Source organism: Lithobates pipiens, unplaced genomic scaffold (assembly GCF_037356315.1).
Source record: "Lithobates pipiens isolate NorthernLeopardFrog02 unplaced genomic scaffold, aLitPip1_a1.2 Scaffold_18, whole genome shotgun sequence".
In the NCBI taxonomy this organism is placed as follows: domain Eukaryota; kingdom Metazoa; phylum Chordata; class Amphibia; order Anura; family Ranidae; genus Lithobates; species Lithobates pipiens.
In genome coordinates, this window is record NW_027507758.1 from 333,812,081 (window position 1) to 333,832,241 (window position 20,161).

At 46.5% G+C, this 20,161-nt stretch overlaps 1 protein-coding gene across 1 annotated transcript in view; it reads left to right on the top strand.

Annotated features, from left to right (window-relative positions):
* Positions 1-2,895: 2,895 nt before the first annotated feature.
* Positions 2,896-20,161, top strand: part of LOC143988082 (uncharacterized) — a 44,893-nt gene continuing 27,627 nt past the window's right edge. The window contains exons 1-3 of the mRNA XM_077487348.1: positions 2,896-3,008; positions 15,620-15,718; positions 19,785-20,067. Coding sequence (XP_077343474.1) covers positions 15,664-15,718; positions 19,785-20,067 — 338 coding nt within the window. The 5' untranslated portion in view covers positions 2,896-3,008; positions 15,620-15,663. The remainder of the gene's footprint in view (positions 3,009-15,619; positions 15,719-19,784; positions 20,068-20,161) is intronic.

Below are 20,161 nucleotides of genomic sequence, written 5' to 3' on the forward strand. Positions count from 1 at the left end.
CCAGAGGGACCACCCCCTGGGCGGAACTGTACAGTTCTGTTGTTTTTAATATGTATTACATGTTCTGCCTAGTCCTCTCCTGAAGGTGGCGTAATAACACTACGGTCAAGATTAATGGAGCTGTGTCTGCCAATGAACTTCAGAGAAAAGGAGTACAAAAATCCTATTTTTTCATTCAGCCCACTGGGTTGAATGAAAAAAAAAAACTAATAGTGTGTACTAGTCTTAACCTGTGGACTTTTAGCACTCCATGAGTCTGTTCCACTAGAGTCTTGGCTTGCGGGAGTTGGAGGGGGAATCTCCAGGGTCACTTTCTTCCCCATCTTCTTCACGCCATTCTGTCACATTGCTAAAGAGGGAACTTTGGTTTTAGGAGCTCATCTAGGTTGCAGGGCAATCTTGCCAGTTACCTGTGGGACAGTTCCATCTTGTCCTTCAGCCTGTAAAACAAGGGAGACCTCGTAGTCTGAACACAGCAGCAGTGAGCTTCCTCGCACCCAGTAATCCTGCAAGAGGAGCTCCAGGAGCCTGGACCTGGAGACTCGAATTGACACAAGACATGTCTCTAAGTGTCACTAAGAGCCTCACAGGGAACAGTTCCTGCCAGGGGCTCCTCTCCTCCCCTAACCCTTCCTACTTCCCCACAGCCCTGCATCTCCCGTAACCTTCCAATCACAGTCCCACTACTCTCCTCCATTAACCCGCCCTCACAGCTCCGCCGCTATCCACCACTGGCCTCATACACACCTGCCACCCACCTTGTGATGACAGGACTGGCATCTGCTCAGTGACACCCGAAGCTGCGCTCCTCTCAAATTTGTAGAATAGAGTTGATTGCTTAGCCTGCAGTGGACCCAGCATACTGGGTATGGGGCGGCGGCACTGCCCCCCTAAAAAATGCCTCCCAAGGCAAATGCCTTGTTTGCCCCATGCTAGATATGTCACTGGCTTTAATCCTTCTTGATAGCCACAGCCTAACCTGAATCATTACAATTAACCACTTGCTTACTGGGTACTTAAACCCCCCCTATCCAGATCAATTTTCAGCTTACAGCGCTGATGCACTTTGAATGACAATTGCGCGGTCATACAACATTATACCCAAATAAAATTTCTTTTGGTGATATTTTATCACCTGTGCGATTTTTATTTTTTGTTAAATTTTTTTAAAAAGACTGAATTAAAAAAAAAAACATTTTTTTATTTTGTTATACAATTTTAAAACAAGTAATTCTTGTCTGTCATTGATGTACGCTAATGAGGCAGCAGTGATGGGCACAGATAGTTGGCAGTGATGGGCACCGATAGTTGGCAGTGATGGGCACTGATTGGTGGCATTGATGGGCACTGATCGGTGGCACTGATAGGCAGCACTTCTAGGTGGCACTGATTGGCACCACTGGTGGGCATTGATAGGTGGCACTTGTGGGCACTTTCAGGTGGCAATTATGAGGCATAATTGCCTCTTCCATTTCGGGACCAATGTCCCTTTAAGGTGAGCCGGTGATTGGCTTTTTTTTTCTCCTCTGCTGTCAGCGTGATGATCATGTGATCAGCTGTCATTGAAGCTTTCACCACCCCAGTGTGAAAGTAGCCTTAGTTTAAGTAAGCATATATAGTGGCAAAACTTAAGAGTAGAGCGCCATGCGACGGCTGTTGGTGGAGTAGGAACTTTCCAGCAAAAAAGTATTTCCCTGCATGCATAAAAGGTGGCCTAACAAATGGCTTAGCACAATGACCCATAACTAGATCCTCGAAAATATTCAGTAAAAGTTGTTTGGGATACAATTTAAGGGTTGAATCAGAAGCCTTGTTAATATCAGCCAGGGTTGTCTTCCATAGGGAGTGGAGAGAAGACCATACCATGTGCAAAAAAGACACTTCTGGCATATCACAGGGGGGGCAAGATAAGGGGGTAGAGGGTAGATGCCCGTCAACCCTTGGGCTCACGGAAAAAGTCTGATACGTAGCCTAGGAGTTAGCACGCACGCCAAGAGATCCTCCCCCTGGCCACAAGTGACGTCATTCACCGCCGGCTGGTCCGTGCATGTGAGACGCATAGAGAAGGACAGTGTATTTGTAACAAGCAGGCTAAATGAATGCCTGTTCAGCCCCACTGCAAGCCATTATAGGGAGCTTGAAAATCGGGAGAAGAGGCAGCCGTGGAGGCTCTTGACCCTAATGCCATAACAACATCGGCAATTTGTGAGTGTGATACTTGGCTTTTAATTTATTGAATTTAGTAAACATTAATGCACTAGGGCTGGTGTGCGCTCTCTCTTGCTCTGTACTTCATAAATGCCTTAATGGCATCCCAAGTGATAGAGAGAGGAACCAAGCGGTCCTGATCATTCCAAAAATGAATGATGTCACTCCTGTACAGCACATCAACCCTCGAGTTGGAGAGACAAAACTGGGGCATGGTTTTAAATACCACGTGGTAGTATGGAGACGTCCAAAACCATAGAAAGGACAGATCCCCCTCCCCCCATAAACTATATCATGGTTTCATAGTAGGCAAGTGTCATAGTAGCGGGGTGTCACCACTGTCAGACATCTGTGAAATAGCATCAGAGAGATCAGAAGTTGGGCCTGCCACAGCAGAAAGTCTGTCCATCTCAGGGACCATATTAAAGCGACCAAAGATTAAGATATTATCAGTAGACCCTCTCAGAGTTAATGTTAAATAATTAATGTGATATGCCTGCTCTAAATCTCAGTCAAATATAGCAAAAAGCCACAACAAATATTCACTACAGAGGAATTGTGTAACCGGTATAGCAATTGTGGCACGAGAATCATTTTAATCAAACTGGTTCTGCCCAACAGGAAAATCCTTAATACAAACAGTTAGGTGTTGACAGCTTTATATTTCCTTGATTGTTATGTGTGATTATGGCAGAAGTATGGGTGGCACACCGGTCTGGAAAGCTATATAAACATTGAAACATCAGTTCCCTCAGTAAACAGGGCTCGGCAGCAGGTAGAGAATCCCAGGCTGATTCAAGGTAATGATGATGTATCTCATACTTTGTTCCAACATCTACTGTATGATTTTTTTTTAATTACTGGGAAATAATGCATTGTTTTTTTGTACATTTTCTCTAAGAGCACCTACATTGTGGGTGATTTACTAAATAAGTAAAGGATATTCACTTATCAAAATGCATTGTTACTTAGATTGAGTGAACACAGCTTTACTTTATTTACTAATCATGACACAGCTTCACCTCATTCACTAAACTAAAAGTGAGTATATGCTTTACTACATGCTCTATTCTTTTAATAAATCAGCCCCATGGAAAGCAGCAGATCTATCTACCTATCTATCTACCTATCTATCTATCTATCTACCTATCTATCTATCTATATATCTACCTATCTATCTATCTATCTATCTATCTATCTATCTATCTATCTATCTATCTATCTATCTATCTATCTATCTATCTATTTATTTATCCTATGTTCAGCTCTAGGACTTCTCCATAACCGCTCACATGCCATGAAACTCCCTACCCCAATATTTTCTGTAATGTCCTGATCTCTCCACCTTTAGGTGATGCTTGAAAACTCTATTCAGTGAAGACTACCCCACCTCCACCTACAAATTATTATTATTATTATTATTATCTCTGTCTTCCATCTACCTAGGCTGAATATAGCATCTGCCTAATTCTCAATAGGATATTACACTAAAATGTGGGCATTATATTATATTTATATTATATTAGTATATTATTTATACTGTGGTTATACTATACCATTGCTTATGCTGCTGGTTTTCAAAGATTGTTAGCTGCCGCCGGCTTAGAAGAGGTTGCTGCAAGATGGTATCAGAGTGTAGCTTGATAATATAAAATATAGAGAGCAGCTGAGCATGTGCAAAGCAGGGTTGCCAACTGTCTGTAAATTTACAGACAGTTTATAAATATCAGACAATCTACAAGCTGCCTGAAATATCTGTTACGGATGGAGGCTGCCCAATTAGTTTTCGCCTAACTTTGGAACTGTGCATGTGTAGTTCAGAAGTCAGCTTGGTTTGGACAAGCTTGGGCTAGAGGAGGTCACTCAGGTCAGGTCAATGACAGTTCCCAGCCAGAAAGGACACACAAAGTCTGTGGGGGGAGGGAGTGAATAATACATTATGGTAAGGGGGACACTGATATAAAGGTTTCTCCCCCTTATATCACTAACCTTATTGTATCTACTCTGTGGAGGGAGTTCTGTGGTCACCAAAGTTCCCCCCCCACATAACAGTTTCCGATGTGCCCCCAGTAGAGTGCTCCCTTACATCAGGTGCCCCCAGTAGATTGCCCCCTTACATCTTGTGCCCTCAGGATAGTGGTTCCTTACATCAGGTGCCCCCCAGCAGAGTCCCTCCTTACATCAGGTGCCCCCACTACAGTGCCTACTTACATAAGGTGCCCCAATAGCGTGCCTTCTTACATCAGGTATCCCTACTAGAGTGTCTCCTTCCATCAGGTGTCCTCATCAGTGTCCCCCCTTCCATCAGGTGTCCTCATCAGAGTGCCTCCTTCCATCAAGTGCCCCCAGTAGAGTCCCTCCTTACATCAGGTGCCCCCAGTAGAGTGCCCCCTTGGATCTAGTGTCCACTGTAGAGTGCCTCCTAGGATCAGGTGCCCCCAGTAAAGTCCCTCCCTACATCAGGTGTCCCCAGTAGAGTCCCTTCTTACATTAGGTGTCCCTCCACACATCAGAGTTGCCCCCTCCCTATACTCACAGATCGCACACTCTGGAAAGAAGGCAGCTCCTCCTTCCTCTCTACAGTTATGTGAAAAGTCACATGGCAAGGAGAGAGAGGAAAAGGACAGCCTGTCCTCATTTCTCTATCGTCCCTTGCAGGTCAGAGGGAGGAGAAGTCTAATCCTCTCCCCAGCTATCTAAGGGAGCCGCAGTCTGGTCTGAATAATGTGTCTGGGTTTCAAGTGAACTGAAAGTTCGACACATGATTCAAAACATGAAATGTCCAGGTGGATCCCGGACAGGTGGCAATCCTAGTTTGTAGTGTCATGGCTAATTGATTCCCCCATGTCCATGCATTCACTCACATACTTTATCTCGTCCCTATTTGCCAATGGGACAGGCAACTTTTTTTATTTTGAGTCACACAGTGTCCAGTCAATGCCTTGCCATTTCTATGTGTTATATCACAAATATAGGAGTGCTAATGTGACAAAGACACATCTCTTTTCTTCGTTGCTGTCTGCTTGAGTTAGTTTCAGTTCTAATTATCAATTTTCACCTGCAGAGCAGCACTAGACTAAGAGACCCAGGGAATGTCAAATATGTTGTTTTTTCACAGAAAGTGTCAGTTCTTACACTACAGAGGTCATTCATTAACCTGTGCAGTGCCATGCTGCATTCCTCATGCTTGAAAATAGACATAAATTACTGGCACAAGAATGTTAATATTTACATTATTATAGACGTACAGGCCAACAAATGACCCCATCAAACTACATCAATGCACATTTATGCAGGTGAAAGACACAAGGCACAAATGCTGCAAACTGCAACCACCATCCATTAAAAATGATCAAACACAAAATTAGCTTTCAGTATAATGCCCTGTACACATGGTCGGACATTCCGACCACAAAATCTGTCTGACGGATTTTGTCCGAAACTGGTGTTGCATACACACGGTCGGACAAAGTTGTCGGAAAATACGATCGTTCGGAACGTGGTGACGTTCGGTGCATACGACGGGACTATGTAGACGCTAGTAGCCAATAGCTTTGGTCTCGTAATTTGATCTGAGCATGCATGGTACTTTGCCCCTCGTAATTCTCTACAAACGATCGGAAAAAGTCTGGTCGGATTTTTTTTGTCGGAAAAATTCAAAAAAGTCTGATAGAGCCCACACGTTTTCCGACAATATAATCCGATCAGACCTTTTCCGTCAGAATTCCCGACCGTGTGTACAGGGCATTACTGTATTATACATCTGCACCTCCATTAATGTGGTGTACCTCATTCAAAGCAACCAATGCAAATAAGAATGTTACATTGCTGAGACAGAACATTATTTACAAAAAAAATCTACAAAGACAGGGAAGATGATCAGTGCTCACCTGATCATTTCTCACAACCAGACCACTCTGGTGCTTTCTAGCAGACAACATGTTGCAGTCAACAGAAATTCAAGGTGAAACCTATTGCAGAAGCTTCTGCCAGGGCCTTGGTCAAAATGGCGAGGATGGCACAAAAAATGCTGCAACTTCTAGAGAGTGTCCTTGGATCCCAGAAGCAGCCACAGGGATAGTTCTGATGCCCCCGACCAATGCCACCACATGTTTTGTGTAGTGGAAATTTGAAGTTGTGCTCCAAAAAGAAAAAAAACTCCAAACCACCTCAAAGCAAATTACCAAAGGGAACCTAATCCACCTAACACAACTACATGGTTTACACATACCCTTACAATCAAGAATCAATTAAATTGTTGTCCATTAGGTATGAGCCGAACACCCCCCGGTTCGGTTCGCACTAGAACTTTCGAACGGACCGAAAATTCATACGAACTTTAGAACCCCATTGAAGTCTATGGGACTCGAACGTTCAAAATAAAAAGTGCTAATTTTAATGGCTAATATGCAAGATACTGTCCTAAAAAGGGTTTGGGGACCTGGCTCCTGCCCCAGGGGACATGGGTCAATGCCTAAAATGTTTTTAAAAATGGCTGTTTTGGCGGGAGCACTGATTTTAATGACGATTAAAGTGGAAAAAAAAGTGAAATATTCCTTTAAATATCGTGCCTGGGGGGTGGCTATAGTATGCCTGTCAAGTGCCACGTGTTTCCCGTGTTTAGAACAGTCCCTGCACAAAATGACATTTAACGGAAAAAAAGTAATTTCAAACTGCTTGCGTTTTTAATGTAATATCTGGTTCCGGCAATATGGATGAAAATCATTGAGAAAAATGGCATGGGTAGCCCCCCCTGCCCATTACCAGCCCCTTTGGGTCTTGTACGGATATTAAGGGGAACCCCGTACCCATATTAGAAAAAGGAAAGACGTGGGGCCCCCAGGCCCTATATACCGTATTTATCGGCGTATAACATGCACTTTTTTCCCCTTAAAATCAGGGGAAAATCGCGGGTGCGTATTATACGCCGATACTCCGCGATTTCCACACACTTTTTTGGGCTCTGGGCGGCTTTCAGCCGCCCAGAGCCCTTCTCGCGGCTTTCGGCCACTCTCATACCTTCTCGCGGCTTTCGGCCGCTTCGGCCCTTCTCGGAGGCTTTCGGCCGCTCTCGGAGGCTTTCAGCCGCTCTCGGACCTTCCGAGAGCGGCCGACAGCTGCCGAGGTCCGAGAGCGGCCGAAAGCCTCCGAGAGCGGCCGAAAGCCTCCGAGAAGGGCCGAGGCCAGCCGAAAGCTGGCAAGAACTTCCGGGTGCCGCCGAGATACACGGGACATCTCGGCGGCGCCATTTTTAAAAACATAAGCGGACAATCTGCATGTCAAGGCTCAGGCTGCAATGAGGACAGGCTTCATGACAAGGCTGCAATGAGGACAGGCTGCATGACAAGGCTGCAATGAGGACAGGCTGCATGACAAGGCTGCATTGAGGACAGGCTGCATGACAAGGCTGCAATGAGGACAGGCTGCATGACAAGGCTGCAATGAGGACAGGCTGCATAACAAGGCTGCAATGAGGACAGGCTGCATGACAAGGCTGCAAATGACGCTGACGAGGCTTCAGATGGACACTGATAAGGCTGCATTGATGGGCATTTAAATGTAAGATTTTTTTCCTTAAATGTCCCTACTAAACGTTTTTTCCACAAAATTCCCTCCTAAACTTGGGGTGCGTGTTATACGCCGATAAATACGGTACTCAGAACAGCAGTATAAACGGGCCCTGCTGTGAAATATTATATCAAGAATTGTAATTACATGCCCCTGTTAAACAGGGGCTGAAAAATTGGGCTGCTGGCACTGGTGCTGGTGCCACGACACTGCAACCTCTCCCATATACTCTAGTTGTGGTGCAGGAATGAGCCCTGCTGCAAAGCATTGCATCAAAAATTGTAATTAAACGCCCCTGTTAAACAGGGGCTGAAAAATTGGGCTGGTGGCATCACCTAGAACCAAAAATGTTCTTCCAAGATATCAGCGGAGGAGGAAGAGGATAGACAGTCAACATAACAGGACAGTCAATCAGCAACAGCATAGGCAGTCTTGAAGGGATGTGATATTTCCAAAAATATTATTCGGTTACATCAGCTTCAGGTGCTTGGTAGCTGTGGGTGATCCAAGACTGATTCATCTTTATGAAGGTCAGTCGATCAACCGAGTCGGTGAACAGGCGCACCCTGTGATCGGTAACAAAGCCACCAGCAGCACTGAAGGTGCGTTCCGAAAGAACGCTGGATGCAGGACAGGCCAGTAGCTCAATTGCATACTGTGCAAGCTCTAACCAGTGATCCATCCTCAAGACCCAGTAAGCCAGAGGATTTTCGGTGGGAAAGGTGTCCAAGTCTGATCTTGCCCCTAGGTATTCCTGCACCATGTAAATCAGACGCTGGCGATGGTTGCTGGAACCGATCATACCTTGGGGCTGCGGACTAAAAAATTGTCTGAATGCATCGGTCAGACGGCCACCTTCTCCACCGCTCCTTCTGACCGATGCCTCAGCAACACGTTGTCCAGGACCAGGAGTTTATAACCTCCCAGTCTCTGGGAACGCGTTGCACAGACCTTTCTGCAAGGCCTCCCGGAGATGTCTCATCCTCTGCTCCCTCTGCGATGGCAAGATAAGGTCGGCAACCTTACCCTTGTACCGTGGATCAAGTAGAGTGGCCAGCCAGTAATGGTCCCTCTCCTTGATCTGAAGAATACGAGGATTCTTCTGCAGGCTTTGCAGGATCAGGGAGGCCATGCAGGTAGGTTAGCTGAGGCATTCGGTCCGGAGTCCTCTGGGTCACTAAGGACAAAATGATCCGCAGCTACCTCCTCCCAGCCACGTACAAGTCCACGGGTTTCTTGGGACTGTAAATCATCCCTACAAGACTGCTGCTGCTGATGCTGAGTGCCAGGCTCCACCTCCATGCTGACACAATCCTTCTCCTCCTCCTCCTCCTCCTCTTCCTGTGTGATGGGTGGGACAGCAGGAACACTGTCTGGATAAAGGGAGCCTTGAGAGGCAAGGAAGTCCTCCTCCTTCCTGCCTCTGTTCTGCCTCAAGTGCCCTGTCCATTATTCCATGCAGCGTATGCTCCAATAGGTGGACAAGAGTTACAGTGTCACTGATGCATGCACTGTCACTGCTCACCTTCCTTGTGGCCTCCTCAAACGGTGACAGGACAGTGCCTGCATCCCTGATCATGCCCCACTGGTGTGGTGAGAAAAAACTGAGCTCCCCTGACCCTGTCCTGGTGCCGTAGTCACACAGGTACTCATTGATGGACCTCTGCTGCGCGTGCAGCCGCTGCAGCATGGCCAACGTTGAGTTCCACCTGGTGGGCATGTCACATATAAGGCGGTTCTTGGGCAGGTTCAACTCCTTTTGGAGCTCAGCCAGCCGAGCACAGGCATTAAATGATCAGCGGAAATGCACACAGACTTTCCTGGCCTGCTTCAGGACATCCTGTAAGCCCGGGTACCTGCCCAAGAACCGCTGCACCACCAGGTTAAGGACGTGAGCCACACAGGGCACATGGGTCAGTTGTCCCTGTCGGAGAGCGGAGAAGAGGTTGGTACCATTGTCGCAAACCATCATTCCTGGCTTAAGCTGGCGTGGCGTCAACCACCTCTCGGCCTGCCCCTGCAGAGCTGACAAAATATTTGCCCCAGTGTGGCTCCTGTCCCCCAAACAAACCAGCGCAAGCACGGCATGGCATTGTTTTGCCTGCGTACTTGCGCAGCCCCTTGAATGCCTACAGAGCACCGCTGGTTCCGAGGACAGAGCACTGGAAGAGGCCATGGAGGAAGAAGAAGAGGAGGGGGTGGAGGAGAGAGGTGTGTCACAACCAGTAGTAGCATTTTGGAGGCATGATGGCGGAACAACCTCCAACACTACTGCACCTTGTCCTGCATCCTTCCCAGCTGCCAGAAGAGTGACCCAATGGGCCGTGAAAGACAGGTAATGTCCCTGTCCATGCCTGCTGGACCATGAGTCAGTGGTAATATGCACCTTACCGCTGACTGCCCTGTCCAGTGAGGCAAGGACATTGCCTTCCACATGCCGGTAGAGAGCCGGAATTGCCTTCTGTGAGAAAAAGTGGCGTTTGGGGACCTGCCACTGAGGAACCGCACATTGCACAAACTCACGGAAGGGGGCCGAGTCTACCAACTGAAAAGGTAGCAGTTGAAGTGCTAGCAATTTAGCCAAGCTAACATTCAACTGCCGCTGGGCATGTGGATGGCTGGTAGTGAACTTCTTTCGACGGTCCAGTAGCGGGGGCAGGGAAATTTGCCTGCTACAATCGGACGTGGCTGTACTGCTAGCAGAGTGCCCGCAAGCACTTGGCTGTGACACACCTAATTCTACACCTTCATTCCTCTCAGCGCAGGTTTCAGAGAGGACTGAAGGTCTAGTGGGGTTGGAGATCCCAGCTGATGAGGCGCAAGGAGAGGTCCGCTTTGTTCTTTGGTGTGGGTCTTTGAGGTACGCTTGCCAACGAGCTGCATGGCAGGTCAACATATGTCTGGTCAAGCATATGGTGCCCAAGCGGCTGATGTTTTGGCCACGCGAGATACGCTTGAGACATATGTTGCAAATAGCAGCGGTACGATCTGATGCACTCATCTCAAAAAAGGCCCACACCAAAGATCTTTTAGAATAACGCACAGAGGCAGCGCCCTGCACAGGCGGAGCTCTGCGGTGTGATTCAGTCGGTGTGCTGCCCCTAAGCTGGCCTCCTCCTCCTCCTCTCTCCTACCAGGCACCCACGTGGAGTCAGTGCCCTCATCATCCCCTCCCTCTTCATTGCTGGAGCAAACCTGGCAGTATGCTGCAGCTTGTGGAACATGACTGACAGATTTCTGTCCTTCTTGAGCATCCCCTCTCTCTGCGCTCACGCTACTGCCTTCCTCTAGCTGAGTATCATCATCAGAGCCTACAAAACACTGGGTATCCTCCTGGAGCATGTACCCAACAATGTGCTCAAAGAGTTCAGGAGACTCCTCAGGAGGACGTGGTGCGTCTAGGGAAGGAGTTACTGATGATGACATTGAGAGGAGGGAAGACGATGCGTTGGCAGCTGCTTTGCTAGAACCCTGAGCCTGGGTGAGAGAGGATGAGGAGGATGAAGAGGGCTTGGTCATCCACTCTACCAGGTCTTCGGCATGATGCGGCTCAACATGTCCAGCTGGCGAAAAGAAGCACATGCGTGTCCCATGGCCACTTGCTGATGATGACGATGCACCGCGTCCACGATCAGCACTGTTGTCTCTAGACACAGAGCCTGCTTGCCCTCTTTTATCAGCTCGCGCCTGTCTGCCTCTCCTTGTTGGCCTTCCAGACATGGTAATGGCCTGAAGGGAGATGGGAAAACCAGCAATTGGGTAGTGTATATTGTGCTGGAGGCACACAACACCCACTAACTCCTGCAGCAGATGGCTCTAGAGAGAAGAGAAGAGCTATATAGGTGGATATAACGGTGTATAACGATGTATACTGCGGTCAGGGCACGCAGACAACACGCACAATCTCCTACAACTGACTGCAAGCTCTATTACAAAAGAGCAATATAGCTAGCTATATAGGTGGATATAACGGTGTATACTGTGGTCAGGGCACGCACACAGGCCTTCCAGACATGGTAATGGTCTGCAGGGAGATGGGAAAACCAGCAATTGGGTAGTGTATATTGTGCTGGAGGCACACAAAACCCACTAACTCCTGCAGCAGATGGCTCTAGAGAGAAGAGAAGAACTATATAGGTGGATATAACGGTGTATAACGGTGTATACTGCGGTCAGGGCACGCAGACAACATGCACAATCTCCTACAACTGACTGCAAGCTCTATTACAAAAGAGCAATATAGCTAGCTATATAGGTGGATATAACGGTGTATACTGCGATCAGGGCACGCAGACAACAGGCACAAACTCCTGCAGATTGCTAACAGCTCAATTACAGAAGAGCAAGAACGCAAAATCGGCCGATAATGAACGGTGTGTACTGTGTTGAAGGTACACAGAGAACACCCACTAACTCCTACAGACGCCAACACACTACACAAGGCCACCGCGCTGGCGGCCTTATATAGTGTGGGGTGTGTATTACACAGCCTGAGCTATGATTGGCCACAGGCATCCTGCCTGTGGCCAATCATGGCTCTCCTTGCTGCCGGCGCTGTGATTGGCCAAGCATGCGGGGTCACAGTGCCTGCTTGGCCAATCATGAGCCAGCAATGCACTGCGATGGCGCAGTGCATTGTGGGCCATGAGCGCCACACGAATTTGGCGCGAACGGCCCATAATGTTCGGTATTCGCCGAACGGGCGAACAGCCAATGTTCGAGTCGAACGTATGTCCGACTCGATCACGAAGCTCATCCCTATTGTCCATACCTCAACTCTGGCCTTTTTTAGCTAGCTGAGTTTTTTTTTTTTTAACTATAAGTTTTTATTGAACGATTTTAATTAGTCATAGGGACAGAAAGTAAGGTGAAATCTTCTTAACAGGGGCACATACAGCAAAACAAACATTACAGGGGTGTTAACCCTTCCCTATGCTATCCAAAAAACGTAAAAAATATTTGCTACCAACATTACCGGTTCCAGATACCAGAAAGAGGGAGATGGCTTAATCACAGACTGTTTGGTGTTGAGAGGACTCTAGCCGCAACTTGCTTGCCTACTTCAAGGGATGAGGTCACCTTACCTTAGGGTACAATATGGATACATATGCTTTGTACTGTGGGATCCAAATAAACCTGATTGCTCCAATGCAGGATCTTTGGGCCCCAATGAATCAACTGTACAGTGGAAGGGGTTTGGAAAGACTGAAGAAACTTTAGCTGCCATTAAGGTTTCGGGTGCAGTGACACTTTGACACTTGGTTACTGTTTGTTTCTAACCCCTACACCTTAATACCCAAACTTTTAGCTATTTTCTATTCTGTTGAAAAAAGCTGGATTGCCTATAAACAACATTAAATTTAAAGCCCTTAATATTTTCCTACACTAAATGACTGCACACTCTTTACAACAAATTCTTTAAATTTCAATGTGTTCCTGACAAATTGCAGTACCTTGGTGTTGACTTTATTACCTGTCATTGTTTTCTGCAAATTACTCATCCATGATCAACAAAATCAAATTCCTTCTAAATGCATGGAGCAAATGTTGCCTTTCCTGGTTTGGATGGATAGCAGCAGTCAAAACTGATTCAGATTCCTTTTCAGGTTCTTCCAATACACATCCCTCATACTGTACATCCTTTGAATAGTTGAGACCCATGTATGGTGTTTCATTTGTAACCAAAAAAAGACTACAACAATCACGAGTGGTTTGGGAATCCCTAATTTTTCAAAATATAATCTATTGGCACAATCAAGTCAAGTAACATTATGCCATGCTATTTCTGACCTTCTTTTCTAGGTGAGTATAGAAGCTCTAAAATTTGACCACCTTATGCCCCGTACACACGAGCGGACTTTTCGACATCCAAACTCCGACGGACTGAGTCCGGCGGACTATCCGATCGTGTGTGGGCTGCAACGGACTTTAGCGAAGCTAAAGTCTGACGGACTTTAGAAATGAAGCATGCTTTAAATTTTCCCGACGGAACTCCGCCGGACCCGGTCCCCTTTGAAAAATCCGCTCGTGTGTGTGCTACTCTGACGGACTAAAACCGACGCTAGGGCAGCTATTGGCTACTGTCTAGGAACTTCCTACGTCGAATCCAGTCGTACGTCATCACGTTCGACTCCGTCGGAGTTTGGTGTGATGGTGTGTGGTCAAGTCCGTTCGGTCGAAAAGTCCGCCAGAACTCCGTCGGAACTCCGGCGGAACTCCGGCGGAACTCCTTTGGAGGTCTGTCAGACTTAATCCCTCTCGTGTGTACGGGGCATTAGAATACACATTATGTGGCTGTTTCCAAGGGACAAACCCTGTTACAACTATCTTCCTGAGAATTTGAGATTCTATTATATTTTCTGGAAATCTTACATTTGCCCATCTCTCACTTTTATCTTACTTATACAGTCCTCCCCTTCAATGTATTGATTCTCATGAATACTCAAGGCATTAGATTAGTTCTAATAACACACGTCAGCATTTCTGAACCACAATCGTCCTATTACACCTGCATACCATATAAACTTCGATGTTGGGCTGACCCACACATTATTCCCTGCTACTAAGCCCCTCCTCCAAGACACTATTAAACGCATGCCACAAAATAAGTTGACATTGGCTCTTCTTTGTCTGATGAAATGTTAGCATAGATATGGTTCATCACCAAATATGGCCATAAAAACATGATTGCACTCTAAATCATTTTTAAATTCCTTTCAAGGTGGTACATAGTTCCTTGGTTGCCTTGAACTGTTATGTACATCTGGTGGTATTAACTGATGGTACAAGCACTCTGGTCCAACATGCATCCCAACTGTCATGAATGGGACTGGCTGCACAAGGGATGCATGGAACACCTGTGTATCCCTGTGTGAGCAAACATGGCCTTCACATGCTATACTGAATGAATGAATGCACTACTTGCTTTAACTGGTTCCTGACCACACTATAGCCAAAAGACAGCTACATCGCTGTTCTCCAATCCTGGAAGGACATCCATGGATATCCTCCCAGTGCGTGCATCAGGCGTGCTCTGTAACTGCTGTGTCCTTTGGACACAGCTGATCACAGATTGCGGTAAAGGGCCAATAACAGCGCCCCTTTACCATGTGATCAGCTGCGTCCAATCACAGCTAGTCACATGTAAACAGACCTGCCGGTTATCAGGATTACTTTCCCCACATGCTGTCTGTGTGAGGAAAGGGGAGCTGATAACTGGCAAGTCTGACAGGGCACAGCGAGTACATTGTTTACACGGATATTCAGGGCACTGATCATCAGTGTAGCCCCATCAGTGCCAATCAGTGCCCATCAGTGCAGCCTTACCCCTGCCCATCAGTATAGCCGCATCAGTGCAGCTTCATCAGCGCACATCAGTAAAGAAGAAAAAATTACTTATTTGCAAAATGTTATAACAGAAACGAAGAAAGTTTTTTTTTTTAAAAAAAATATTATTTTGTTTAGCAAAAAATGCCAGTGTTGATTCAATACCACCAAAAGAAATTCTGTCTCGGAAAAATTCAAAAAATTTCATAAGGTTACAGTGTTGCATGACCCCAAATTGTCATTCAAAGTGCGACAGCACTGAAATCACTGAAACTGGGCAGGAAGGGGGTGAAAGGGCGAGGTATTGACGTGATGAAAAAAATAAATAATTGATGTAATAACGATTACAGAGCTGTATCTGTCCCCTTTTATGTACCTGGAGTTTCGCTTTAACAAATTGGTCCTATTGCAATTCTTTGGTTGTCTCTATTATGGAAAAGTTCAATGTACACAGGACAGGATATGAAACTGAATCATCTAAATTTTTCCTCCTTCATGTGACTTCATTATTGTTCAGGTATACTCACCCATGCCAGTAAAGAACAAGCGTCTACAGGAATCATGATTTGGTTCACTTGCGCCTTCTTGTGGACACTGGCTGGCAGCACTGAGATTTGTAAGTACCGTAATCCAAATAATTATTTATCTTGGCATGCCTAGAAAAAGAATACATGGAGCATCATACCAGGCACATGTGTTAGCAAATATGAGTTTTTTCAGGAGCATGGTTCTGCACATGCCTACATTTTGTTATTTGTAAACATTGTCCTGCTGGAAAAACTTGTTGAAAGCACTTACAGATTTGGCTGGAGAAAACCAGGAGGTCCATCAAGTCTAATTTTCAGATTCCAGAGACACATTTGGACAGCAGCAACAGCATTGTTTTTTTTTTGTTTTTTTTGTTCAAAACGTTTTTATTAAACAGTTTAGATATACAATTTATACGTGCATGGCATTTTTTTGGCTATACAGAAGTCATACGTATAAAAAAAAAAAAAATTATAACAGTGTACATTGAGCGCCAGGGTTTTCCTGGCCGAAAATAAGGTTTCATGGAGGAATATCTTGGTAAATCTATCAATGTCTTCTTCTGGAAATATCCCCAGTACCACAGTGCTTTGGGTCTAGGGTAAGTGGGGAGCCCATAGTGTCATGTAGAAAGTCCACCACCTGCTTCCAAAATCTCTGTATCAGGGGGCATGCCCAGATAAGGTAGAAAAAAGTGCATGACTCTATGTGACAGAGTTGGCAGGTGGAGTTGTTGTCTCTCTTGTATCTAGCAATCCTGAGGGGAGTGAGATAAGCTTGGTGTAAGATAAAGATTTGGGAAAGCCTATTGGATAGCTTAGGGGACACTACTTTGCAGGTATCTAGTGCCTCAGTCCATTCTTCGTCCTCTATCTGACACACCTCCCTCTCCCATCGAGATTTGAGGCCATATGCTATTTTAGTGGATGACGGTGTGATGAGCATATTGTAGAAAGTGGAGATCAGCTTTTGTGGGTCTGTACCCTTGACCACAGCCATGAGGGCATTAAAGATAGGCTGCGGGAGGGACTGCGGTAACTGGGAGTGTGAATTAATTACATAAGACATCAAAATGTTTCATTTCTCCATTTGAGAGTAGGTGGTGTAAGTAGAAGATTCGCCGGGATCCCCAAACCCTTGGGTCAGGAAGCTGTAGGAGGTGTGGAGCAGCAGAATTGTTAGACTGGGAGAAGGGTGCCACTAGGTGTACTAGCAGATTTAGATAAACTAATGCCGCGTACACACGATCTGACTTTCCCGCAGACTTGGTCCGGCGGACAATCCGCCTGACTTTGCAGCGCAGGTCCGCCGGACTTTCCGAATGAGCAGACTTGCACACACACGACCACACACGAACGGACTTTCCAGCGGACTAGGTCCGACGGACTTCCTGCCGGACCTTTGGCGGAGGTCCGACGGACTTTCCAAATGAACGGACTTGCCCACACACGATGGACTAAAGTCTGTTCATTTTGAACGTGACTTCAGGTACGACAGGACTAGAGAAGGAAGTCAATGTCGCCACTTTCATCAGCGAGATTGACACCTTTCGAGCCCCGTCGCCTGGTATCGGTTTTAAGGGTAACCCCCTACGCTGGAAAAACGCCATGGGGTCCTCCCAAAGTCCATACCAGACCCTTATTCGAGCACGCAGCCTGGCTGGTCAGGAAAGGGGGTATGGACGAGCGAGAGCGCCCCCCTCCTGAACCGTACCAGGCCGCATGCCCTCAACATGGGGGGTGGGTGCTTTGGGGAAGGGGCCCCCCACCCCAAAGCACCTTGTTCCCATGTCGATGAGGACAAGGGCCTCTTCCCAACAGATCCTGGCCCCCCACCCTATGTGAATGAGTATGGGGTATATCGTAACCCTACCCATTCACCTGGGGGAAAAAGTGTCAATAAAAAAACACATTAAACACGTTTTTAAAGTAGTTTATTAGGCAGCTCCGGGGGTCATCTTCCGTCTCCAGGGGTATTTTTCCGACTTCGGGGGTCTTCTTCTGACTTCTCCACGCTATCCGGTTCTTCTCGCCAGGCTCCTCCGCTATCTTCTGCTCTTTTGCTAGCAGAGGAGCCCGGCTTTCTCCTTCGCCGTCTTCTTCTTCCTTCTTCTGTTCTTCCGATGTTGACACAATGCTCTCTCCCACTGTAATGCCGTGGACACGGTGCGAGTGATTTATATAGCCATAAGGGGTGGGGTCACCATGTGACATCACCCGGTGACCCCCCCCTATGCCTATATAAGTCGCAGTGCATCGTGTCCACCGCATTACAGTGGGAGAGAGCGTCGTGTCAACATTGGAAAAACAGAAGAAGGAAGCTCCTCCACTAGCAAAAGAGCGGCAAAACAGCAGAAGATAGCGGAGGAGCAGTCGCCGTCTTCTTCTTCTTCCTTCTTCTGTTCTTCTGATGTTGACACAACGCTCTCTCCCGCTGTAATGCGGTGCACACGGTGCGTGGCGACATATGGGCATAAGGGGCGGGGTCACCAGACACGCATCCGCCCATTCCGTGCGGGAGAAACCCTGACAGAGGCCCTTGTCCTCATCAACATGGGGACAAGGTGCTTTGGGGTGGGGGGCCACAGGGTGCCCCCTTCCCCAAAGCACCCACCCCCATGTTAAGGGCATGCGGCCTAGTACAGCTCAGGAAGGGGGGGCGCTCGCTCGTCCTCACCCCCTTTTCTGGCCGGCCGGGCTGCGTGCTTGGATAAGGGTCTGGTATGGACTTTGGACCCTTAAAACCCATACCAGGCGACGGGGCTCGCAAGGTGTCAATCTCGCCGATAAAAGCGGTGACATTGACTTCCTTCTCTAGTCCCGTCGTACCTGAAGTTACGTTCAAAATTAACAGACTTTAGTCCGTGTGTGGGCAAGTCCGTTCATTTGGAAAGTCAGTCGGACCAGCAAACAGACGAGCGGACTGTCAGAAACCATGAATCAGACTGAGACAGAAGTACAATCAAATCACACTTGTTTATTAATAAAAATAAAAAGGTAAATGGAAAAAGCGTAGTCAAGCATAGCTAGAGTGCAGTAACCAGATTGGGTAGTCAGCCAGTCCAAAGTTCATTAACCAGATCGGGTAGTCAGCCAGGCCTGAAGTCAGGGATCCAAGGAGAGCAACTGCAAGCAGGATAAGGAGCCAGGAGGAATGTCAGCAAGCCAAACAAACTGCAGGAGATGGTTCCTTGTGATGTGACCAACGCAAAGGCAGAGGAGAAGTGAGCTGGAAGGCTTTAAATAGGCACGTCAGACGAGCATCATTGGGAACAGCTGGTAACTGTGGAGAGAGAAGAGAGCTGGCAATTAGCCGACAGCTGAGCAGCCAGCCCAGAGGAGGAAGGGCTAAGCCAGCCCTGACACAGACCTCCCAACAGGAGCTGGGTCAGGCGGACTTTCAGCGGAAAGATTTAAAACATGTTTTAAATCTAGGTTCACCAGACTTTGAGGAAGAAAAGTCCGCTGGAGCCCACACGCGATTGAATTGTCCGACGGATTCTGGTCCACCTGAAAGTCCGATCGTGTGTACGGAGCATAACAAATTGAAGCCAAACTCCAGCTAACATTTTATAAGCAGTTTCCTTTTTGGATTAAGGCTTTACATGAATGAATAAAAGCTGATTATTGAAAGTACCCTTATCAGTGATAAATGGTTTCCTTGTTTATCTCAACCCCGTAATTGCTATATCAGAAGGACAACTTATGTTAAAAAAACAACAGACTTACTGGCCAGATTACCAGGTGAAAATAAAGAAAATGGAAACCTAAAAAATAAAATGAATGCATCTATCACATCTAAGAATTGGTAAGCTGCAATATAATAAATTCTTGCTTTTGGGTTTAATAGTGCTTTAAGACCTTTGCCTAGTTTGTGTGTGCACAGTTTTAAAATCTCTTAACAGACTCTGATGATTGACTGACTGACTAGCTATCAACAGATCAAGCCCCTACATAAGAGGGATGCTGAGGTCCTAAACTACTTGAACATGGACCACTAGCTTCTGTAGTTTACTTCAATAATATTACTGAAAACTTGCAATTTACTTAAATGCTTATAAACATTTCTAACCTCTTTAAATCCCCAGTAGAAAAACAGTAGAATTTTAAAAATTACTTTGGAAATCTTATTTGATTATTTTTCTGTTTAACCAGATAACAATGTTGCCCTTCAAAGCCGCTCTACTCAGTCTTCTACTGATTCTTTAAGCTCAACAATAAATGCCATTGATGGAAATTTGGATCCAAACTTTTGGCAAGGGTCTTGCTTCTCTACTAAGTTTGAGGCTTCACCTTGGCTCAGAGTGGATTTATTGGCAACTCATAAAATATCCCACATAATAATCACCAACAGAGGGGACTGCTGTGCAAATTACATTGATGGAGCAGAAATTCTTGTAGGAGACTCGCTGGACAACAATGGCAATAACAATCAAAAGTATATTTCATATTTACATTTTTCCCACCATTTCCCTCATCCTTTTCCCGTCTCTCATCTACTCTTTCTCCTCTTCTCAAAACCTTCTCCTCTT